Raw genomic sequence first — 25,753 nt, 5'->3', positions numbered from 1 at the left:
TCCTACCATCAAAATTGACTGAAAGAGAGGATGTTTACCTTGGTCACAGGAAATGGGCCATTACCATTGTGACGTCGGCGCCCATGGGTACTCTCCCTTTTCGAAACGTTTTGAAAGACAATGCAACCATCCCAATGGAATATTATTGAAGCCCTGGTTGAAAAAGCCCCTAAAGATTTATGTTATACAACGTTTGACATGTTTGAACGAACTTAAATATTTTTTTTTTGCTCATTCCTGACGACAAGTCAGACGCAGACGGTACATTTTCACTAGCCTTCGGAGCGCGCTAACGCTATTGGGACATAAAGTATTAACATTTCCTGGTTGGATTTCTCTCAGGTTTTTGCCTGCCATATGAGTTCTGTTATACTCACAGACATCATTCAAACAGTTCTGGAAACTTTAGAGTGTTTTGTATCCAAATCCAATAATAATTTGCAAATATTTGACTCTGGGCCCGAGTATTAGGCTGTTTACTCTGGGCATGCTTTTTATCCAAAAGTGAAAATACTGCCTCCTAGCCCAGACAGGTTAAGCTTTTAGAAAGTACAGGTTAACCTTTTCAAAGTACACCTACAATTGGCCTAGGAGACATGTTTAATTTCCTCTTTAGTGGTCTGGGTTTATTTTAATTTCTTATTTAGGGGTTTATCGAGCTCGCTTGTAGTGTTGACAGTGCTTACTTATAGTGCAGCTGTCCAATGCCCCCGGACATTACTGTTTCATATACAACAGCCCTAAGTTCACTACAACAGGGGGGGCCATACTCTATGAAATGTTCAAACACATTCCCCAGTTCAACGAGGTCCCTACACATCAATCATCATGACAGCTTTACTTCAAAGGAACAGATGCACTATCTGGTTAAGTATGATCTCCAATTAGAGACAACGATGACCAGCTGCCTCTAATTGGAGATCATCCCAAAAAACAACAACATAGAAATACAAAAACTAGAACATAACATAGAAAATCTAAAATAGAAAAAAAAAACTGTCACGCCCTGACCTACTATACAAAATAACAGCTTTCTATGGTCAGGACGTGACACTCATTCATTAATAGCATTATAGATATGTACTTCAAAGAAACTGTTACCCTTTAGATATTCTAACAACTGTATTTAATGTATTCCATATTAATGGTCCTAACCTGGGAACTAAAATCTTTGTCTCCCTCTAGACGTTGCATGCAGTTCTCTCTCCCTCCCTTGCTCTAACTTCAACCTCACTGGCTCCCTCCCTGCACCCCTCCCTCCCTCGTTTCCTCCCTCGTTCCCTCCCTCTCTCTAACCCCTCCCTCTCTCTAACCCCTCCCTCCGTCTAACCCCTCCCTCCCTGTGACCCCTCCCTCTAACACCACCCCTCTGGCAGAACCAGGAAGTCCCTCCCCCTCCCACAAACTATTTTCTGAGGAAACGAAACTGATCTGAGTCTCTGTCTTGTCTGTCTGTGTGAGAGTGAACAACCGTCCAAATGGCTCAGCAGGGAGTTCTGCTGGACCAGGACCAGTTCTGTTGTTCTGTCTGTCTGGATCTACTGAAGGAGCCGGTCACTACTGCCTGTGGACACAATTACTGTAGAATCTGTATTGAGGACTGCTGGGATCAGGATGTTCTGAAAGGGGTCTATAGCTGTCCTCAGTGCAGAGAGACCTTCACTCCAAGGCCTAATCTGAGGAAAAATAACATGTTGGCTGATATGGTGGTGGAACTGAAGAAGACAGGACTCCAGGCTGCTCCCCTTCCTGCTCTGTGCTATGCTGGACCTGGAGATGTGGCGTGTGATTTCTGCACTGGGACCAGAAAGCAGAAAGCCCTCATGTCCTGTCTGGCATGTCTGGCCTCTTACTGTGAACCTCACCTCCAACCTCACTATGAATTTCCTGGTTTCAAGAAGCACAAGCTGGTCAAAGCCACCGCACAACTACAGGAGAAGATCTGCTCTCATCATGACAAACTGCTGGAGGTTTACTGTCGTACCGATCAGCAGTGTATCTGTCTGATGTGTACAATGGATGAACATAAAGGCCATGATACAGTGTCAGCTGCTGCAGAGAGGACTGAGAAACAGGTAAGACCAGAACAACTTCTTGGTGACTGTCTGTTAAAAAAAATAATTAAAGATACAGTAGGAACTAAATCTGTTTGAATATGAAATCATTCAAATGAAATTGAAATTGATCCAAATATGAACACAAACCTTGAGTATATAGATATGTTAACCCAGATTCTCCAAATATATCACCATTTTCTAAAGTCTGTTAGGTTCTGAACAGACAGAGTGAAAACTCAAACCAAGTTTATTCACTCACTTGGGTCATACAGCTGCAAAGATAATGGTATGATTACCCAAGAACATATATTTATAACCTCATTCTAGGCGGGGTCAACTGCTTACACATCTAGACAGCCAATTCATCTCTGTTGCTAGGCAGGAACTGAATTGGTTCCTGTCACTGGTGTAGTCATGGCCCTGCCTGATGCTAAAACCTTCGTGGGTGTGGAAGTGTATGTGTGTGAGATAGGACTGTAGTAGGAGGGTCGTTGTGGTGGGACTCTCTGGCCCCCCTCCCAGAGGTTTCTTCTCACTTCATCTGTTGACTTGACCTGAAGACAAATTCCTGGCTCCTCCCTAGTTCTGCAGCTGGCCTGCCTTATCAGGAACTGAAACTAGTTGCCCTTTGCCCCCCTCTTTAGGAACATTTATATTCAACAATAACATGTTTGAACAGAATATTTCAGCACTTCCCCTTGTCTCTCTCAGTAACTTTCCATACACCAAGTTCCTATCCACCCTTCATTGACCCCAACATATACATTCCTTATACATGTAAAGTCATCAATACGTTATAGTATGGTAACATGAATAAGTATATTTCTTGATAGAATCCAACAAGTCAAACATCATTATCATTTGTTATCAAACATCATTATCATTCGTTATCAAACACCCAATCAACTCCCTGATTTGTGTTCTGTTAAAACTATAATCATTCACACGACAGACACTTACTCAATATTTGTAGGGGATGAGTCAGCAGAAGGTCCAGCAGAGATTCCAGGAGAGAGAGAAGGAGCTGAAGGAGCTCCAACAGGCTGTGGAGTCTCTCAAGGTGAGCATTGTTGACCAGAGGAGACACACCAATTCACTTCTCTCCTCCAGTCAGAGAGAGAGAGAGGGGCCCCTCTCCAATCCCACTGACCCCACTGTTGGGAACAGGCTGTCTGGACCCCTTTCAGAGAATAGACTGCTTAATGTAACTGACAGGATATGAACCCAGGTCTACCGTGGGATAAACCAACATCTTGACCATTACATCAATAGAACATTCCCTATTGGGCCGCCACTGATTTAGAAGTCAAAGGCAGGGCTACCTCATCACATAACCATGAGTAACCATGACTGACTCATGTCCCCTATACATTAACATGGAGCTCTCTCTCAATTCAATTCAATTCAATTCAAAGGGCTTTATTGGCATGGGAAACATATGTTTACATATGAACAGAAGTGAACAGTAAACATTACACTAACAAAAGATTCAAAGGAATAGAGACATTTCAAATGTTATAATTCAATTGGAAAACAGAGTTTTTTTGTGGTTTCACGGTGGGTGGGACTTTCAATATTTGTTTGTGTTTCTTCTGACCGGAGAGAGTGGTCGCTCCGTGTCACGCAACTTTGGTCAAGATCTGTTTCTTGTTTTGCTCTTAGGAACAGGGCACCATTGAAAGGAGTGATTTCTGGGGTAGCGTTAAGTGTGGAGGTGGAGCAATTGAAGTTGAAGACTCTTGGTGTTTGTGATGCCCACCGTTTGGTGTGAAGCAGACCCGGTGGTGAGCGTGGTGAAACAGAGGAGTCACTGTCAGCATTTTTTAATTTTAAATATATATATTTTTTCACCTTTATTTAACCAGGTAGGCAAGTTGAGAACAAGTTCTCATTTACAATTGCGACCTGGCCAAGATAAAGCAAAGCATTTCGACAACATACAACAACACAGAGTTACACATGGAGTAAAACAAATATAGTCAATAATACAGTAGAAAAATAAGTCTATGTACAATCTGAGCAAACGAGGTGAGATAACCTCCGCTAGCGGAACGCCTCACCAATATCCAATGGTAGCGCCTGGCGCAAAATACGAAAAACCTTAAAAATGCTATAATTTCAATTTCTCAAACATATGACTATTTTATACCATTGGAAAGATAAGACTCTCCTTTATCTAACCACATTGTCCGATTTCAAAAAGGCTTTACAGCAAAAGCAAAACATTAGATTATGTCAGGAGAATACCCAACCAGAAATAATCACACACCCATTTTTCAAACCAGCATATATGTCACAAAAACCAAAACCACAGCTAAATGCAGCACTAATCTTTGATGATCTTCATCAGATGACACTCCTAGGACATTATGTTATACAATACATGCATGTTTTGTTCAATCAAGTTCATATTTATATCAAAAACCAGCTTTTTACATTAGCATGTGACGTTCAGAACTAGCATACCCACCGAAAACTTCCGGGGAATTTGCTAACAATTTACTAAATTACTCACGATAAACGTTCACAAAAAGCATAACAATTATTTTAAGAATTATAGATACATAACTCCTCTATTCACTCGATATGTCCGATTTTAAAATAGCTTTTTGGTGAAAGCACATTTTGCAATATTCTAAGTACATAGCCCAGGCATCACGGGCTAGCTATTTAGACACCCGGCAAGTTTAGCACTCACCAATATCAGATTTACTATTATAAAAGTTTGATTACCTTTTGTTGTCTTCGTCATAATGCACTCCCAGGACTGCTACTTCAATAACGAATGTTGGTTTGGTCCAAAATAATCCATCGTTATATCCGAATAGCGGCGTTTTGTTCGTGCGTCCCAGACACTATCCGAATGGTAAAGAAGGGTCGTGCGCATGGCGCAATTCGTGACAAAAAAAATCTAAATATTCCATTACCGTACTTCGAAGCATGTCAACCGCTGTTTAAAATCCATTTTTATGCCATTTTTCGCGTAAAGAAGCGATAATATTCCGACCGGGAATGTCCATTTAGCTAAACAGAGGAATGAAAACAAACCTTTACGGTCGACTTTGTTTCAGCCAGAGCCTGCAAAGCCACGATTCCGCTTTTTGCCGCCTTCTGAGAACCTATGGCAGCCGTAGGAAGTGTCACGGGACAGCTAAGATCCTCACTCTTCAATAAACAGAGACAAGAAGAACGACACCTTGTCAGACAGGCCACTTCCTGAATGAAACCTTCTCAGATTTTGGCCTGCCATATGAGTTCTGTTATCCTCACAGACACCATTCAAACAGTTTTAGAAACTTTAGGATGTTTGCTATCCATATGTAATAAGTATATGCATATTCTAGTTACTGGGTAGGAGTGGTAACCAGATTAAATCGGGTACGTTTTTTATCCAGCCGTGAAAATACTGCCCCCTAGCCATAACAGGTTAACTGCCTTGTTCTGGAGCAGAACGACAGATTTTTACCTTGTCAGCTCAGTATTCGATCCAGCGACCTTTCGGTTACTGGCCCAATGCTCTATCCACTAGGCTACCTGCTGCCCGGCCAAACACTCTAACCACTAGACTACCTGCTGCCCTTTCACAGAGTCCTAGTTTACTATTACATGTGAGTCATTTAGCAGACACTCTTATCCAGAGCCACTAGGGTTAAGAGCCCAAATCTGCCTAAAAAAGGCAATTTACTGATTTTTCACCTAGTCTGCTCGGGGATTCGAACCATCCACCTTTCAGTTACTGCCCAACGTTCTTAACCACTAGATTACAAACCACTAAATGTTTAACACAAAGTCAAATGGTAGTAGATAAATGGTAAGCTGGTTAAATAAAAGACTGCTGTTATAACTTTCAGACTGCCATTGTTTTGGAGAAATAGGGACATGTCTATTTCTCCAATTATCTGTAATAGATGTATTTATTTTAATGGTTTGAAGTTCTTCACCATTTTAATCAGGATAACCTATTATTTCTAATGATGTAAGTTTGAGTAGCTTAGTTATGGTATGTCTGTTTATTTCACTAAATATCTCACAATGTGTAAATTTAGATGTTTTCATGTCGGACACCATTTTAATCAGGAGAATCTCCTCTTTCTAATGACATAAGGTTGGGCAGCGTCCTCTGCTGTCATCGATCACTAGACCAGAAATAGTCAGAAGTTGCCGTTTTTTTCCTACTTCCTGGTAATGCAGACATAAACACACTTGGCACCATCGAGTTGCGGATGTTTACTTTCTACACCAGTTATTTTTCAGTTTGGTCCTAAGAACAGGTTTTAGTGGTCAAATAAAAAGGTAGACATTTGTTGGTGCCATTTAGGGGAAATGGAATTCTAAGGATCATTCCAGTCAGAAGAGGCTCTGTGAAGGTTCGTTTCAATTCATTTGCTATGGCCTCGCTAGTGTTCCAGCTCAGACAACGTTCTTTGGCCGTTTTGACTCGTTCTATTGTCCAGCCTACTAGGACTCAGGGGACAGAGGCTGGGTCTAGCTCTGCTATAGGGCAGGCTACTGGAGGGGGTAACAGGAGGGAGGAGTGTAGAGCAGGGCCAAGTGGTGTTTTGTACCTGCCTGACCAGGAGGGGGTACAAGGCCTGGTGGACCTGGAGAGCAGGGTGGCAGCGTTCTGACTCAATGAGGTGCAAATGCTACTGTACCTACTGTCTCTCTCTCTCTCTCTCTCTCTCTGTCTCTCTGTCAATTAAATTCAATTTGCTTTATTGGCGTGACGTAACAATGTACATATTGCCAAAGCTTATTTTGGATATTTACAATATAAATAAAAATGAGAATCAAAATTGTCAACGGGACAACAGTAACAACTATAACCAAGGGTCAAAATAACCATACATTCAACAATAACAATAAGCATATAGTAGAGGACATGTGCAGGTTGATTAGTCTGTCAGACACTGTCCCTCAACTTATGGCAGGCAGCAATGTAGTGCGCTTCCAAACCACAGCTCTCTGCGTCCTCCCTAACAGGACGGGTAGCCTATCCTCATCAGAGAGGTCTTTGAAACCTTGAATAAGGGTTTCAAATTTGGGATAATGACACCCTAATTGTTTTATATTTTTACATTTTGTCAGGAAATGCAGCTCCGTCTCAAGTTCTGCTGTTGTGCAGTGGTTGCACAGCCTTTCCTTTACAGGGAGCCAGGTTTTCCTGTGTCTACCCTTCTCAATGGAAAGGCTGTGCTCACTGAGCTTGTACTTTGTCAAGGTTTTTCTAAGGTTTTGATCAGTAACCATGGTCAAATATTTAGCCACGGTGTACTGTCGATTTAGGGCCAGGTAGCACTGCATTTTGCTTTGTGTTTGTGCTTGTGTTTCCCAATAAGCAATGTACACAACACCCTGTCGTTCTCCACCAACATCAAGGCGGTGACCCGATCCTGTAGGTTCATGCTCTACAACATTCGCAGAGTACGACCCTGCCTCACACAGGAAGCGGCGCAGGTCCTAATCCAGGCACTTGTCATCTCCCGTCTGGATTATTGCAACTCGCTGTTGGCTGGGCTCCCTGCCTGTGCCATTAAACCCCTACAACTCATCCAGAACGCCGCAGCCCGTCTGGTGTTCAACCTTCCCAAGTTCTCTCACGTCACCCCGCTCCTCCGCTCTCTCCACTGGCTTCCAGTCGAAGCTCGCATCCGCTACAAGACCATGGTGCTTGCCTACGGAGCTGTGAGGGGAACGGCACCTCCGTACCTTCAGGCTCTGATCAGGCCCTACACCCAAACAAGGGCACTCCGTTCATCCACCTCTGGCCTGCTTGCCTCCCTACCTCTGAGGAAGCACAGTTCCCGCTCAGCCCAGTCAAAACTGTTCGCTGCTCTGGCACCCCAATGGTGGAACAAGCTCCCTCACGACGCCAGGACAGCGGAGTCAATCACCACCTTCCGGAGACACCTGAAACCCCACCTCTTCAAGGAATACCTGGGATAGGATAAAGTAATCCTTCTAACCCCCCCCTTAAAAGATTTAGATGCACTATTGTAAAGTGGTTGTTCCACTGGATATTATAGGTGAATGCACCAATTTGTAAGTCGCTCTGGATAAGAGCGTCTGCTAAATGACTAAAATGTAAAAAATGTAAATGTAGTTTTGTTTTGACTGCGTTGTAATTTGGATTATTCTGATTGATTGGATGTTCTGGTCCTGAGGCTTCAGTGTGTTAGTAGAACAGGTTTGTGAACTCAGCCCCAGGACCAGCTAGATGAGGGGACTCTTTTCTTTTCTCAGCTCTTGGCATTGCAGGGCTTGGTAATGATATGAGAGGGGGTCACTGTATTTTAAATGTTTCCAAAACTTAATTGCTCTTTTTTGAGTTTTTATTATTAGTGGATATTGGCCTAATTCTGCCCTGCATGCATTGTTTGTAGTTTTCCTCTGGACATGTAGGAGGAGAATCTTACAGAACTCTGCATGCAGGGTTTCAACGGGGTGTTTGTCCCATTTGATGAAATCTTGTTTTGCAAGTGGACCCCACACCTCACTGCCATAAAGTGCAATTGGTTCAATGACATATTCAATTAGTTTTAGCCAAATGTTAATAGGTATGTCAATTTGAATTAGCTTTTTAATGGCGTAGAATGCCCTGCGTGCGTTCTCTCAGTTCATTCACTGCATCATTAAGGTGTCCAGTTGAGCTTATTTATAACCTAAGTAATTGTAGTGTGTACAGTACTCTATATATGTTGTACCAATTGAGAACTTTGGTCTAATTCCCTGAGATCTGGATCTTCTCTGGAAAATCATTATTTTAGTATTTTTGGGGTTTACTGCCAGGGCCCAGTTCTGGCAGTACTGCTCTAGCAGGTCCAGGCTCTGCTGTAGGCCATGTGCTGTGGGTGACAGCAGGCATAGGTCATCTGCGAAGAGTAGGCATTTAACTTCTGAATTGTGGAGACTAACACAATTTGTTAATGTAAATATTGAAGAGTGCAGGGCTCAGATTGCAACCCTGGCAAAGGCCCCGCCCCTGGTAAAGAATTCTGTTATTTTCTTACCAATTTTAATGCTGCACGTATTGCCAGTATACATTGATTAAATTATGTCATATGTTTTACCCCCTACACCACTTTCAATAATTTTGTAGAACAGTCCTGTATGCCAAATAGAATCAAATGATTTTTGGAAGTCGATAAAGCAAGCGAATATTTTGGTATTATTTTGGTGGACATGTTTATCTATTAGGGTGTGTCAGGTGTAAATATGATCAGTTGTGCGATGTTTTGGTATGAATCCAATTTGGCTTTTACTCAAGACATTGTGCTTATTATTAAGGAAGTTTAGAACACTTACATTGATAATGCTACTGAAAACCTTCCCCAGGTTACTGTTCACACAAATGCCTCTGTAATTGTTAGGGTCAAATTTGTCTCCGTTCTTAAAGATTGGGGTTATGAGTCCTTGATTCCAGATGTCAGGGAAATAACCTACACTCAGGATCAAATTAAACAGTTTTAATATAGCCAATTGAAATTTTGCACTAGTGAGTTTGAGCATCTCATTTAGGATGCCATCAGGTCCGCATGCTTTTTTAAATTTGAGAGCCTGAAGTTTCTTATAGAGCTCCTGGTCAGTAATTGGGGAGTCCAATGGATTTTTATTGTCCTTTATAGCTTTTTCTAATCCATTCAACTTCTCATGAATTTGGCGTTGTTCTGCGTTTGTGTCAATTTGAACGGTGTTGTAGAGTGTTTTAAAATGGGTTGTCCATATGTCACCATTTTGTATCGCTAATTCCTCTTGTTTAGATTTTTTTTGTTTTTTCCAATTTTGCCAGAAGTTGTTTGTGTTTATGGACTCCTCAATTAGTGTCAGCTGCTTGCTGTTGTACTGTGCTTTTTTGGTTCTGAGTGTACATTTATAGAGTTTTAAAGTCTCACAGTAATGAAGGCATAATTCACCATTATTTGGGTCTCTGTGCTTTTGGTTGGATAGTGTTCTAAGTTTTTTCCTTATAATTTTACAATCTGCATCAAACCAGTTGTCATCTGTGGTCTTTTTTGTTTAGTTTTTTATCAATTTCAATTGTGTGTCGTGTCTTTGGCATCATTAAAACTGAAGACATATTTATCAAATAACTCTCTGTAATTATTATTACGTGATTAAACTGATTAATCGTGTAACTGTAATTAACTAGGAAGTCGGGGCACCAAGGAAAATATTCAGATTACAAAGTTATAATTTTCCTAATATAACTTTCAGATATTATAATATCTGATCTAACTGATGTAACTAATGAAGTATTCTATGACGTATTCTTAATGAATATGTGTCACGACTGTCTAGGACCAGTGGAGATGTGGAATCAGGAGCAGGAGACAGAGGGCCGGAGCAACTGTGTTTTAATAATAATAGTAACACGCAATAGCCGTAGGGCACCAGGCGCGTGGCGAAGTCTGCCAGGGGAAAAACACCTTCCCAAAATAAGCGCACTGGAAAAAAAAGCGCACGGGGCGCAGCTCGGCAATAATAATCGACAATAACAATTTACAATCACAACTGTCCTGAGTGGACAATAAACAATCCCGCACGAGAACCCCAACTGAAAATACACACTAAATAACCCCCCACTAATGACAAACACAAAACAGGTGCGAGATAGACAGACAAAACCAAAAGACACAGAAACAACGATCGGTGGCAGCTAATAGGCCGGCGACGACGACCGCCGAGCGCCGCCCGACCGAGGAGGGGCGCCACCTTCGTTAGATACTGTGACAATATGATTAATGATGTATTCTTTACCTCGTCAGTCTCATTCCAAATGTCGTAAATTGTTGGTTATCTGCACGAACCCAGTCTTCACTATGAGTCATCCATACATCAATTGTCTTAACCTGTTTAGGATAGGGGGCAGTATTTTCACGTCCGGATAAAAAACATACCCAATTTAATCTGGTTACCACTCCTACCCAGTAACTAGAATATGCATATACTTATTACATATGGATAGAAAACACCCTAAAGTTTCTAAAACTGTTTGAATGGTGTCTGTGAGTATAACAGAACTCATTTGGCAGGCAAAAATCTGAGAAGGTTTCATGCAGGAAGTGGCCTGTCTGACAAGGTGTTGTTGTTCTTGCTTCTGTTTATTGAAGAGTCAGGATCTTAGCTGTAACGTGACATTTCCCACGGCTCCAATAGGCTCTCAGGGCCCGGGAAAAACCTGAACAATGACGAGGCAGCCTCAGGCTGAAACACATTATCGCCTTTTCCAAGTGGCCCATCAGAGGACAATGGAATTAGGCGCGTGCCCGATTCGACCCAGTGATATATTTTCCTTCGGCTGTTTATCTAATTGCAGATTCCCGGTCGGAATATTATCGCTTTTTTACGAGAAAAAAGGCATAAAAATTGACTTTAAACAGCGGTTGACATGCTTCGAAGTACGGTAATGAAATATTTAGAAATCTTTTGTCACGAAATGCGCCGTGCGCACGACCGTTATTTACCATTGGGATAGTGTCTGGGACGCACGAACAAAACGTCGCTGTTGGAACATAACTATGGATTATTTTGGACCAAACCTACATTTGTTATTGAAGTAGAAGTCCTGGGAGTGCATTCTGACGAAGAACAGGAAAGGTAAGACCATTTTTCTTATAGTAAATCTGATATTGGTGAGTGCTAAACCTGCTGGGTGTCTAAATAGCTAGCCCTGTGATGCTGGGCTATGTACTTAGAATATTGCAAAATGTGCTTTCACCGAAAAGCTATTTTAAAATCAGACATATCGAGTGCATAGAGGAGTAATGTATCTATAATTCTTAAAATAATTGTTATGCTTTTTGTGAACGTTTATCGTGAGTAATTTAGTAAATTGTTAGTAAATTCGCCGGAAGTTTGCTAGTTCTGAACGTCACATGGTAATGTAAAAAGCTGTTTTTTGATATAAATATGAACTTGATTGAACAAAACATGCATGTATTGTATAACATAATGTCCTAGGTGTGTCATCTGATGAAGATCATCAAAGGTTAGTGCTGCATTTAGCTGTCTTCTGGGTTTTTGTGACATTATATGCTAGCTTGAAAAATGGGTGTCTGATTATTTCTGGCTTGGTACTCTGCTGACATAATCTAATGTTTTGCTTTCGTTGTAAAGCCTTTTTGAAATCGGACAGTGTGGTTAGATTAACGAGAGTCTTGTCTTTAAATAGCTGTAAAATAGTCATATGTTTGAGAAATTGAAGTAATAGGATTTTTAAGGTATTTGAAAATCGCGCCACAGGCTTCAACTGGCTGTTACGTAGGTGGGACGAATTCGTCCCGCCTAGCCCATAGAGGTTAAAATCATTTATTTACTAACTAGGTAATTCACAGAAATGCATAACAAACAGTAGATATCGTTACAAAGAAATGATAGAGGAATGTGCCCTAGTGGGCTAAACTGGCATGGCGGCTTGTTAGACAAAAGGAGAGTGGGGTCAGCTGAGAAGACACTACAGAGTTGATAGTTATAACAATTGAAATGCTAACCCTTTGCACATGAACGCTCACTCATTCGGGAATAATTGCAATCAATATATATATATTTACGATAAGTGTGTCATCGGGATCTTTGTTGAAAAGTTTGTTTCTGTTGGAGAGTCTGTCGGCCCTCTCTCGCTCAGTCATGGTTAGAATGGGTAGTTCAGAGTGACATTCATTCATGTCGTTATAGAATAGATGTTTTCGGCGGTTGTCGGTCTTCGCGTTCAATGATACCGAATTCCTAGCTGCAGACTAGTAATTAATATCAAAACTTGTTCTTATTCTGTCGGTATCGATAGTCTAAGAGTTTAACCACGTGGTATGGCTAAAAGTTCAACAAGAGAAATGCATGGTCAAACCTTGGCCCTCTCGTTATTGAGGTAAGCTGGTCTCCAACCTTTAGCCAACTCGTAATTGAGGTAAGCTCGGTCTGGTGATAGAAAACCTAGGCGGGTTTTATTCGGAAGAGCAGAAAAAGGCTGTCTCATGACGCCAGGTCACATCTGTGTCCCTGGGCATGCCAATGACTTAGTGAAACTTTAAACAGAAATACAATTCTCTCACATTAACATCATTAGATAGCATCCCATCATCTCACAAATAGCTTCATCCTTATTCATTCATTTTACACAGCCATTAGATGTAAGTCTTATAACTGAGGCTATTATATTAACAGCGCCATGGTAATGTGGCCGTATTGTCTCTCATGAGTTTCACAAAATTGTACCAAACGGACCAGTTCGTAACTGGATTCTTCACCGATCTTTTATACCTTCTCCAGAACATAAATATCGTTCGGTTCTCCAGTTCTGTGAGGTGGAAGACTCCTTTGTTCTCTATACTGTGGCCATGAGGAGAGAATCTTCTCATAGGAATTTACGGCCGCTCTCCCAGAGCCTGGTGTCAAAGTATAGAGGTCGGGGGATGGTGCATAGAAAAGGCCTGGTGCAGAGGGAGGGGGGTCAACTGTGCTCGCTGTACCCAAAGAGGGCAACGTCATGACATGTGCCTGAATATATAGTTGATGTTTTGTACTGCTAGATTGATGCCTTCTTTGCTGTGAGTGAATGTGGTATCCAGAAAGTTATCTAAGAGTGTTTTGATATTTTGGTTCCAGGTTGCTTTCTGGTATTCTTCTGCGCTGTTTTGGGCCCATCTGTATGTATGAATTTCTGATGTTGTACAGCTTACTGGGCTGTGAATGTGTGGTTGTTTCCATGTCTGTTCTTTTGAGGAACAACGTAATTTGGCTGTGATCAGACAGAGGTATTAGTGACTTGACAGTGAATGAGCTGAGAGAGAAAGGGTCAATGTCTGTAATCATATAGTCTTCTGTACTGTGGCCAAGAGGTGAGCAGTAGGTGAATCTACCCAAAGAGTCCCCCCGTAACCTACCATTGACAAAGGACAGACCCAGGATTCTACAGCGCTGAAAAAGATCCCTTCCGTTTTTGTTGATGGTGCTGTCACTGTTGTTTCTATGAGGGAGAATTAAGACAGTTAGAAACAGTATGGCCTGTAATAAAGCTGTCCCCTCGTGTGCTCATTAGATCAGGTAGTGTTCCTGTGTCGCATTTGTGTCCCCACAGATGAGCACATTTCCCTGGGCCTGGAAATGACACGTCTCTTCCTCAAGGGTGGGGAACATCTCCTCTGAGTAATATGGGGTTTCTGAGGGGGGGATATATATTGCGCAAAGGAACACATATTTTTCTGTCAGTACAAGTTATTTTTTCAGTTTTAACCAAATTTGATATTTACCAATTTTGAGGGGATCAATTAGATGTTCGGATTTGTACCAAATGATCAGTCCTCCAGAGTCTCTGCCTCTATTGACAGAGCTGTGTTTCTGTGATGACACAATGACCTCTGTGTAGCCTGTGGGACAGTGAGTGACAACATCAGCCTTACACCATGTCTCCTGCAGAATGATGATGTCAACATCTTTCAGATGTTTGTTGAACTCCAGTGCTAAACTCTTCAGTCCAAAGGTTGATGAGTTTAGACCCTGAATGTTCCACATGCTAACTGATAGGGATTTCATGTTGCAAAAAGAAAGAATAGCAGTCAGAAATACCGTAACTACTAACTAATAAGTTGTTAAGAGATAAACAGGATAACAGCTAACATTTTTTCTGTTATATAAATATTCCTATTCATATAAATATTCCTATTCATTGAACAAGTAAATTCTAGAACAATAGGTGTGTGTGTGTGTGTGTGTGTGTGTGTGTGTGTGTGTGTGTGTGTGTGTGTGTGTGTGTGTGTGTGTGTGTGTGTGTGTGTGTGTGTGTGTGTGTGTGTGTGCCCGCGCGCGTCCGTCCGTCCGTGTTTAGTGCAGATGTACTGGAGAAGCGGTTTAATCTCACTTAATCTTACAGGGTTCTCCTGTCCTCTGACGACCTCTGCGTAGCTGCGCTGGTCCTGCTGTTGGGCCCTGTGGAGTGGAGGAGGGCCAGTTCTGGGCCGTGGGGCTTCCTCTCTGGTCTGGTAGGGGTGGTGGTCTGGTGTGGGGTAGTAGGCTGAGCCCGGTCCGGTCTGGCTAAGCCGATGGAAGTGGTGATGCTCTGGTGGTGGGTGGGGCCTGTGGGGTGCACTGGGTCTGGTGGGGCGTTGAGGGGGCCTGGGGCTCCTTGGTGGTGCACTGGTATGGTATGGGTCTCTGGGTGGTCCTCTGTCCAGTGCGTAATGGGGTGTTTGTCTACCAAGTGACACGTCCTTTAGAGACTTGGCAAACATCCCATTCTGTCTGCTTCCTCAGGTGGGAGTGGTCGTGCAGATGCTCTGGGGTGATTGTTGGGTGGTGAACAATGTGTAAGTTCGGGAGTAGGCCACACCCTCTGGTGATGTCAGCGTTGACTTTCTGAATGGTACGGGGATGAAAGTCTTTGCGGGGCAGCAGAGTGGAGATGGTGATGTGGGAGTTGGGGAACCACTCAGAGGCCCTCTCTGCTACTCTGTTGACCAGGCTGCCTACTCTCTCCTGTTCCTCTCGCAGGTTGTTGGTGCCGGTGTGGGAGTTGGGGAACCACTCAGAGGCCCTCTCTGCTACTCTGTTGACCAGGCTGCCTACTCTCTCCTGCTCCTCTCGCAGGTTGTTGGTGCCTGTGTATAATAATGTGGCCTGGTGTGCCAAAGTCAGGCTGGGACAGGATGTGGAGTTTATCCTGTGTTTTTGGGCACCATATTTTGCACACCTTGTGTTGGGGAAAGAGTTTATCTTCTTGGATGAATTTCCCATTTGAGTCAATGAGGATGGCCACCTCAGTGGGTTTTACCAGATTAGTGTTTACGGTCTGGGGCTGGAGTACACAGGGCCTGTGTACATGGAGGGGTGTGTGGGTGTGTGTCAGGGGGGGCCAGATAGCTTCTCTCTGTAGTAGGTGTCTCCATATGAGCCTCCTTGTGACTGGGGGTAAAGTGTTGTCGGTATGGGGGGGATTGTGGGTAAAGGTGGGGTTGTTAGGGGTGGTGAGGGGCTGCAGCTTCTCTCTGGGAGTCTCTACAGACAACTCCTTTGCCATCTCCTCCTTTACCTCCTCAAGAGCTGTGGTAAGGCTATCTCTCAGCTCCTGGACAGAGTTCTTCAGCTGGGTCCTGCACTGGTTGATCTGGTCCTATAGAAGCTCTGTGTCTGGTGGTGGAGTAGCTGGGGCCTGCTCCTTCAGCTCAGTAACCCATATCTCTAACACAGCCAGCCTCTCTTTCTCTTTCTCTTTCTCTGTCTGTCTGTCTGTCTGTCTGTCTGTCTGTCTGTCTGTCTGTCTGTCTGTCTGTCTGTCTGTCTGTCTGTCTGTCTGTCTGTCTGTCTGTCTGTCTGTCTGTCTGTCTGTCTGTCTGTCTGTCTGTCTGTCTGTCTGTCTGTCTGTCTGTCTGTCTGTCTGTCTGTCTGTCTGTTCTCTCTCTCTTTCTCTCTCTCTTTCTCTCTCTCTCTTTCTCTCTCTTTCTCTCTTTCTCTCTTTCTCTCTCTCTCTCTTTCTCCCTCTCTCTCTCTCTCTCTTTCTCCCTCTCTCTCTCTCTCTCTTTCTCCCTCTCTCTCTCTCTCCCTCAACAGCACTCTGCACAGGCAGCAGTGGAGGACAGTGATCAGATCTTTACTGAGCTGATCCGCTCCATTGAGAGAAGGAGCTCTGAGGTGAAGGAGCTGATCAGAGCCCAAGAGAAGGCTCAAGTGAGTCAAGCTGAAGGACTCCTGGAGCAACTGAAGCAGGAGATAGCTGAGCTGAGGAAGAGAAGCACTGAGCTGGAGCAGCTCTCACACACAGAGGATCACATCCATTTCCTCCAGGTAACTAAACTGTCTTGTTACATGTGACATGAAATTAACTTAATGTGAAACTATTAATCTCAAACATTATGTTTTCCTGTCTGTCCCTCTCTCTCTCTCTCTTTGTCCCTCTCTCTCTTTGTCCCTCTCTCTCTCTCTGTCCCTCTCTCTCTCTGTCCCTCTTTGTCCATCTCCCTCTCTTTGTCCCGCTGTCCCTCTCTCCCACTTTGTCACTCTCTCTCTCTCTTTGACCCTCTCTCTTTGTCCCTCTCTCTCTCTGTGTCCCTCTCTCTCTCTGTGTCCCTCTCTCTCTCTGTGTCCCTCTCTCTCTCTCTCTGTGTCCCTCTCTCTCTCTCTGTGTCCCTCTCTCTCTCTGTGTCTCTCTCTCTCTCTGTGTCCCTCTCTCTCTCTCTCTCTCTCTCTCTCTCTCTCTCTCTCTCTGTGTGTCCCTCTCTCTCTCTCTGTGTCCCTCTCTCTCTCTCTCTGTGTCCCTCTCTCTCTCTCTCTCTCTCTCTCTGTCTCTCTCTCTCTCTCTGTGTCCCTCTCTCTCTCTCTCTCTCTCTGTGTCCCTCTCTCTCTCTCTCTCTCTGTGTCCCTCTCTCTCTCTGTGTCCCTCTCTCTCTCTCTCTGTGTCCCTCTCTCTCTCTCTGTCCCTCTCTCTCTCTGTCCCTCTCTCTCTCTGTCCCTCTCTCTCTCTGCCCCTCTCTCTCTGTCCCTCTCTCTTATGTTGTCCTGTCTGTCTCACTGTCCGTCCCACTCTCCCTCTCTCTGTCCGTCCCTCTCTCTCTCTCTACGTCCCTCTCTCTCTCTGTCCGTCCCTATCTCTCTCTCTGTCCGTCCCTGTCTCTCTCTCTGTCCGTCCCTATCTCTCCCTCTGTCTGTCCCTATCTCTCTCTCTGTCCGTCCCTATCTCTCTCTCTGTCCGTCCCTCTCTCTCTCTCTGTCCGTCCCTCTCTCTCTCTGTCCGTCCCTCTCTCTCTCTCTGTCTGTCCCTCTCTCTCTCTCTGTCCGTCCCTCTCTCTCTCTCTGTTCATCCCTCTCTCTCTCTGTCCGTCCCTCTCTCTCTCTCTGTCCGTCCCTCTCTCTCTCTGTCCGTCCCTCTCTCTCTCTGTCCATCCCAATCTCTCTCTGTCTGTCCCTCTCTCTCTGTCTGTCCGTCCCTCTCTCTCTCTGTCTGTCCGTCCCTCTCTCTCTCTGTCTGTCCGTCCCTCTCTCTCTGTCTGTCCGTCCCTCTCTCTCTGTCTGTCCGTCCCTCGCTCTCTGTCTGTCCGTCCCTCTCTCTCTGTCTGTCCGTCCCTCTCTCTATGTCTGTCCGTCCCTATCTCTCTGTCTGTCCGTCCCTCTCTCTCTGTATGTCCGTCCCTCTCTCTCTGTCTGTCCGTCCCTCTCTCTCTGTCTGTCCGTCCCTCTCTCTCTCTCTGTCCGTCCCTCTCTCTCTCTCTCTCTCTCTCTGTCCGTCCCTCTCTCTCTCTGGCCGTCCCTCTCTCTCTCGGGCCGTCCCAATCTCTCTCTGGCCGTCCCTCTCTCTCTGTCTGTCCGTCCCTCTCTCTCTCTGTCTGTCCGTCCCTCTCTCTCTGTCTGTCCGTCCCTCTCTCTCTGTCTGTCCCTCTCTCTCTGTCTGTCCGTCCCTCTCTCTCTGTCTGTCCAACCCTCTCTCTGTGTCCGTCCCTCTCTCTCTCTCTCTGTCCGTCTCTCTCTCTCTCTGTCCGTCCCTCTCTCTGTCCGTCCCTCTCTCTCCCTGGCCGTCCCTCTCTCTCTCGGGCCGTCCCAATCTCTCTCTGGCTGTCCCTCTCTCTCTCTGTATCTCCCTCTCTCTCTCTCCAGAGTTATCAGTCTCTCTCCAGTATCAGTAAGTCTTCAGACTTACCGAGCATTGTTGTCCGTCCTCTTCAGTACTTTGGAGATGTGAGTAAAACTGTGTCTGAACTGAGAGAGAAACTAGAAGACTTCCTTAAAGGAGAATGGACCAAGATCTCCACTACAGGTGTGTTGAAAACAATAAGAACATCAACTTTAGACCATTGAAAGTTCCCTACTAGTCATATACATGTGGAATATGGTATGATGATAACATCCCCTCTCTCTGTCTATGTGTTTGTGTGTCTGTAGTGAATATAGTGGATGTTGTACTGCCTCCACAGCCCAAGACCAGAGAACAGTTGTTACAATGTGAGTCTCTTTATAGTGAAGTAACTAACAGTATATTATTACTGACACCTAACAATCCCTCTAGAAATATGTAGCAATAGTAGATCTAATCAAAGACTGGCTATCTATCTGACTCCTCATATTTCTCTGATTTGATCTCTGCTGTGCTCTAATCAAAGTCAGGGTAGATACAGAACCTGACTTAACTTATTGTTCTGACTCCCCTCATTGGTCTCTGCTCTTCTCCCAGATTACTGTCAGCTCAAACTGGACCCAAACACAGCACACACACTCCTCTCTCTGTCTGAAGGGAACAGAAAAGTGACACGTACACGCCAAGTCCAACCATATCCTGACCATCCAGACAGATTCACCAACTACTGTCAGGTTCTGTGTAGAGAGGGTCTGTCTGGACGCTGTTACTGGGAGGTGGAGTGGAGTGGGGAGTGGGTTTATACAGCAGTCTCATATAAAGACATCAGCAGAACAGAGACAGATGCTGGATTTGGATACAATAACAAGTCCTGGAGTTTACTGTACTGTAGAGGTGGTTATTGTTTCAAACACAATAATGTTAAGACTAAAGTATCAGGCCCTCAGTCCTCCAGAGTAGGAGTGTACCTGGATCACAAGGCAGGTACTCTGTCCTTCTACAGTGTCTCTGACACAATGACCCTCCTCCACAGAGTCCAGGCCACATTCACTCAGAACCTCTATCCTGGGTTTAGGCTCTATGTAGGGGGTACTGCTGAGCTGGTTAAACTGTAGTAGGGTCCACATAGATACTAGTCATGCTGGTGTAGTCTATAGCTGAGCTGGTTAAACTGTAGTAGGGTCTACATAGATACTAGTCATGCTGGTGTAGTCTATAGCTGAGCTGGTTAAACTGTAGTAGGGTCCACATAGATACTAGTCATGCTGGTGTAGTCTATAGCTGAGCTGGTTAAACTGTAGTAGGGTCCAAATAGATACTGGTCATGCGGTGTAGTCTATAGCTGAGCTGGTTAAACTGTAGTAGGGTCCACATAGATACTAGTCATGCTGGTGTAGTCTATAGCTGAGCTGGTTAAACTGTAGTAGGGTCCACATAGATACTAGTCATGCTGGTGTAGTCTATAGCTGAGCTGGGTAAACTGTAGTAGGGTCCACATAGATACTAGTCATGCTGGTGTAGTCTATAGCTGAGCTGGTTAAACTGTAGTAGGGTCCACATAGATACTAGTCATGCTGGTGTAGTCTATAGCTGAGCTGGGTAAACTGTAGTAGGGTCCACATAGATACTAGTCATGCTGGTGTAGTCTATAGCTGAGCTGGTTAAACTGTAGTAGGGTCCACATAGATACTAGTCATGCTGGTGTAGTCTATAGCTGAGCTGGTTAAACTGTAGTAGGGTCCACATAGATACTAGTCATGCTGGTGTAGTCTATAGCTGAGCTGGTTAAACTGTAGTAGGGTCCACATAGATACTAGTCATGCTGGTGTAGTCTATAGCTGAGCTGGTTAAACTGTAGTAGGGTCCACATAGATACTAGTCATGCTGGTGGTGATGGTCCCCAGATGTGATGATTCATTCTACTCTGTTTTATCTACAATGATTTAACTGATTTGATCTTCAGATGTTCTGAATTAAAATAAACATTCAATGTATTCATATTTATTATAGTACAATGTTTTAATCTTGTACGTTTCCATGAATCATGATGTATGGTGTTGATGTATATTGGTTGTCATTCAGAACCATTGATATATTTTCTCAATTGGTCAAGTTTTCCGTAGTGGCATTGAACAGATAGTTACTAAACTATATGGACTGGTTTCCTGGACATGGAACAGATAGTAACTAAACTATATGGACTGGTTTCCTGGACATGGAACAGATAGTAACTAAACTATATGGACTGGTTTCCTGGACATGGAACAGATAGTAACTAAACTATATGGACTGGTTTCCTGGACATGGAACAGATAGTAACTAAACTATATGGACTGGTTTCCTGGACATGGAACAGATAGTAACTAAACTATATGGACTGGTTTCCTGGACATGGAACAGATAGTAACTAAACTATATGGACTGGTTTCCTGGACATGGAACAGATAGTAACTAAACTATATGGACTGGTTTCCTGGACATGGAACAGATTAAGTGTGAAAAAACTATGTTCAATGTAGATGTCCAGGAAACCGGCCCTAAATGTGTCATCTTTCATCCTCCCATACTGCTCAGTCCAGCAACATTAAACCTGTCCAGCAGGAGGTGCTATTGACCAAACAATAAAACCAGCAGATATCTTGACTTGCCACTCAGTATATCAGTAATGTTCAGAATAGTACTTTAATATAATTGGAGATTGATGGTCTTTTTAATCCACTATCCAGAGTCAGGAACAGATGAAGTTAGGTCTGCTACTGTTTAGTGATTAAATATGATTTATGGTGATGGGAAATAAAAAATACAACACTTGTTATTTATTCCAAGGTGTGTCTTTAACTTGTACATGGATTGTGTGGAGGTGAGCTAGTGGTGTGGGTGAATATTCCAGTTGTGTTTAGGCATCTTCATGTCTGACATCCCCCAGTTCTGTTCAGACCCATTGAACTGGGTCACATTCTAAATGGTGACTTGTATTGATAGTCCATACTGGACCTAACTGTGGTTAACCAGACTGGAGGGGTTCTGATCACATATTCCCTCATCTCCACAACTTTACCTGATGTCTGTCTGTCTGTCTGTCTGTCTGTCTGTCTGTCTGTCTGTGTGCATTGAAAGCAGACAACCTCAATATAGTTTAATTCCTGTAGTTATCAGAACACATGGGGTGTGTAACAATTATCTCCTTTCTCTCTAAGTGTGAACTTGTCCACTTCCCTTCATGTATTCAAAGGAAATGACTGGTATATGTAAACTCCCTCTACCCCATGCCAACACCAATCCAATGATTTTACATTTGTGAGGAGTAGAGAAGGAAAGCTACACTTCAGGAGGAAGGAGAGATTATTGGGACGCCCCCATGGAGAGATGATAGAGGGATGTGAAAGAGGAGAGAGGTAATGGTTGTACTCTCCCATGGAGAGATGATAGAGGGATGTGAAAGAGGAGAGAGGTAATGGTTGTACTCCCCCATGGAGAGATGATAGTTACATTCAAGGAATTATTATTGTATTAAAGTAAATCTCCCTCACTCCTATGAAAGTCATTGACGTGTTGGATGAGATAGGACCCTGCCTTCACCTGGGGATATTTGTTGGACCCATCACAACAGGTGATGAGGGCCTCAACGTCCATCTGCACAAAGAAAGCCAGGGACTGCAGTGTGCTCCAGTCTCCAGCAGGGGGCAGTAAAACCCTATGGACCTGAAAGGGAAAGTGAGGAGTAAAAATCAAAGGTGAATTTACATTGATGTTTCCACAGAGACCTGAGTCATTTTCACTAGGCACCAAACTGAAGAAAATCAACTGAAACAGGGAGGTACTAACTGAGCAAGAAATTATTTTGATGTTTGTACTTTTAGGACTTTTCTATTGATTCCATTTCAACAATCTCAATCAACCACTGCTTATTAAGTATTCCAAATTATTTTAAATAGTAATTGAACGCAGGTCTGTTTCCACATGCAATAAGCCTGTAACGTCTTGTACCATCTCAGGTAAAGGTGTTTCAAATGGAAGGGCAAGTCTCACCACTGAGAGGAAAACATCACTGGTCCACCTCTGCATCAGGTCAGCTACGTTGATCAGTACTGTCCCAGGGATGCTGGGTGCAGAGATGAACTCCCCTGACCTGGTACCACCTATGGAGTTGTCATTTTAATATCAGTTTAACCCCATTACTGCTATAACACACATCAACCATGTTAATAGAATGAAATGGATCCAGGTTCCATTTATTCTACAATAGATTTCATCACAGGTCATTTGGTAAGTTTGTTAATATCTCCAAAGTGGTCTGAAATCAAGATGACTGCAGGTCTCAAAAACAAATTGAATTGTTTACCTGCAGGACACCCACTTGGTTCTGCAGGACCGAAGGATTCAGTGGTGTCTTGTTTTCCTGCAGGTCACCCTCTTGGTTCTAGAAGACCAGCGGATTCAGTGGTGTCTTGTTTACCTGCAGGACACCCTCTTGGTTCTAGAAGACCAAGAGTCAACCCCAGTGACAAACCGAACTTACTCGATCAGGTCACATCTGACTAAAATAAACATCTGTCCAGGAGGAACTAGACTATAGCTGTTCTAAGTCGATTATCTTCCTGAGCAGAGTACAGACATTCATTTATTTTATTCTTATTTAACTAGGCAAGTCAGTTAAGAACAAATTCTTATTTACAACGACAGTCTAGGAACAGTGGGTTAACTGTCTTGTTCAAGAGCAGAACGACAGATTTTCATCTTGTCAGCTTGGGGATTCGATCGAGCAACCTTTTAGGTTACTGACCCAAGGCTCTAACCACTAGGCTACCTGCCACATCTACACCCTAACCACTAGGCTACCTGCCACATCTACACTCTAACCACTAGGCTACCTGCCACCCCTCAGGGAAATTGATCCACATCTGTGGCTGATACCTGACAGATAGAAAAAAAACTCATTCTATAACTTTCAGATATTATGAACATTTGGCACATCATAATTTTAAACTTCTAAAATACATAGCATACATACATAGATACAATACATTGAGGGAAAAAAGTATTTGATCCCCTGCTGATTTTGTACGTTTGCCCACTGACAAAGAATTTATCGGTCTATAATTTTAATGGTAGGTTTATTTGAACAGTGAGAGACAGAATAACAACAAAAAAATCCTGAAAAACGCATGTAAAAAATCTTATGAATTGATTTGCATTTTAATGAGGGAAATAAGTATTTGACCCCTCTGAAAAACATGACTTAATACTTGGTGGCAAAACCCTTGTTGGCAATCACAGAGGTCAGACATTTCTTGTAGTTGGCTACCAGGTTTGCACACATCTCAGGAGGGATTTGTCCCACTCCTCTATGCAGATCTTCTCCAAGTCATTAACCTCTCTTGGGTATGTGGGATTGTCCCACCTAGTCAACAGCCAGTGGAATCGAGTGGCGTGAAATACAAAAACCTTAAAAATGCTATAACTTCAATTTCTCAAACATATGACTATTTTACACCATTTTAAAGACAAGACTCTCGTCAATCTAACCACATTGTCCGATTTCAAAAAGGCTTTACAGCGAAAGCAAAACATTAGATTATGTCAGGAGAGTACCCAGCCAGAAATAATCACACAGTCATTTTTCAAGCTAAAATATATGTCACAAAAACCAAAACCACAGCTAAATGCAGCACTAACCTTTGATGATCTTCATCAGATGACACTCCTAGGACATTATGTTATACAATACATGCATGTTTTGTTCAATCAAGTTCATATTTATATCAAAAAACTGCTTTTTACATTAGCATGTGACGTTCAGAACTAGCAAACACACCGAAAACTCTTGATAATCGTTTACAAAATACACAACAATTATTTAAAGAATTATAGATATAGATCTCCTTTATGCAATCGTGTGTCAGATTTTAAAATAGCTTTTCGGCAAAAGCACATTTTGCAATATTCTGAGTAGATAGCTCGGCCATCAAGGCTAGCTAAACAGACACTCGCCAACATCGAGACTCAGTAAACTCAGAATTACTAGTAGAAAAATTGGATTGCCTTTGCTGTTCTTCATCAGAATGCACTCCCAGGACTTCTACTTCAACCACAAATGTTGTTTTGGTTCAAAATAATCCAAAGTTATGTTCAAATATCCTCCGTTTTGTTCGTGCGTTCAGGTCCCTATCCGAAGGGTGATGCGCGGACACATGTCGTGACAAAGAAATTCAAAATATTCCATTACCGTACTTAGAAGCATGTCAAACGCTGTTTAAAATCAATTTTTATGCTATTTTTCTCGTAAAATAGCGATAATATTCCAAACGGGCAATGTTGTTTTCGTTCAAAGGCTGAAAGAGAAACATGGCCACTTCTCGGGGCCGCGCATCTCCTGTCTCTGAGCCACCAGCCTGACCACTCACAAACAGCGCTCCTGTACCTAGCCCAGAAACAGCAGAGATCTCATTCCACTTTCTGTCGCCTTCAGAGAGCCCATGGGAGCCTTAGAAATTGTCACGTTACAGCAGAGATCCTGTATTTTCGACAGAGATGCCACAGAAGCACAAGAAATGTTCAGAGAGGGCACTTCCTGTATGGAATCTTCTCAGGTTTTGGCCTGCCATATGAGTTCTGTCATACTCACAGACACCATTCAAACAGTTTTATAAACTTTAGATTGTTTTCTATCAAATGCATATTCTCGTTTCTGGAAAAGAGTAGTAACCAGTTTAAATCGGGTACGTTTTTTATCCGGCCGTGAAAATACTGCCCTCTACCCTAGAGAGGTTTAGGTTTCGAGGCTGACATTTGGCAACTCGAACCTTCAGCTCCCTCCACAGATTCTCTATGGGATTAAGGTCTGGAGACTGGCTAGGCCACTCCAGGACCTTAAAAACTTCTTACGACGGATTGACTTTGACAATAGCCAGTAAAAAATCAAGGCTTTACAGCCTTGATTTAAAAAAAAGGCTTTACAGTGAAAGCAAAACATTAGACTATGTTAGGACAGTACATATACAAAAATAACCTCAGCCATTTTCCAAGCAAGGAGATGTGTCACAAAAAACAGAAAACTAGCTAAAACTATGCACTAACCTTTGACGATCTTCATCAGATGACACTCCTAGGACATCATGTTACACAATACATGCATTTTTTGTTC

The 25,753-nt window shown here is 43.2% G+C and overlaps 1 protein-coding gene across 1 annotated transcript; it reads left to right on the top strand.

Annotated features, from left to right (window-relative positions):
* Positions 1–1,421: 1,421 nt before the first annotated feature.
* LOC123724512 (tripartite motif-containing protein 16) lies at positions 1,422–19,810 on the top strand. Its single transcript, XM_045688411.1, has 6 exons — positions 1,422–2,075; positions 3,031–3,117; positions 16,596–16,829; positions 18,633–18,792; positions 18,918–18,977; positions 19,207–19,810. The coding sequence occupies exons 1-6, from the start codon at positions 1,479–1,481 to the stop codon at positions 19,722–19,724; spliced, it is 1,656 nt and encodes a 551-aa protein (XP_045544367.1). The 5' UTR covers positions 1,422–1,478; the 3' UTR covers positions 19,725–19,810.
* Positions 19,811–25,753: the final 5,943 nt, after the last annotated feature.

The sequence above is a fragment of the Salmo salar genome, chromosome ssa10 (genome assembly GCF_905237065.1).
Source record: "Salmo salar chromosome ssa10, Ssal_v3.1, whole genome shotgun sequence".
NCBI lineage: Eukaryota > Metazoa > Chordata > Actinopteri > Salmoniformes > Salmonidae > Salmo > Salmo salar.
Note: the sequence above shows the minus strand (reverse complement) of the source record. Positions and strands in the feature narration are given on the sequence as shown.

Coding starts and splice junctions, on each gene's coding strand:
- LOC123724512 (XM_045688411.1), top strand. CDS start 1,479: ATGGCTCAGCAGGGAGTTCTGCTGGACCAGGACCAGTTCTGTTGTTCT. Junction 2,076..3,030: donor CAGAGAGGACTGAGAAACAG/GTAAGACCAGAA, acceptor CAATATTTGTAG/GGGATGAGTCAGCAGAAGGT. Junction 18,978..19,206: donor CAGAGAACAGTTGTTACAAT/GTGAGTCTCTTT, acceptor CTCTTCTCCCAG/ATTACTGTCAGCTCAAACTG.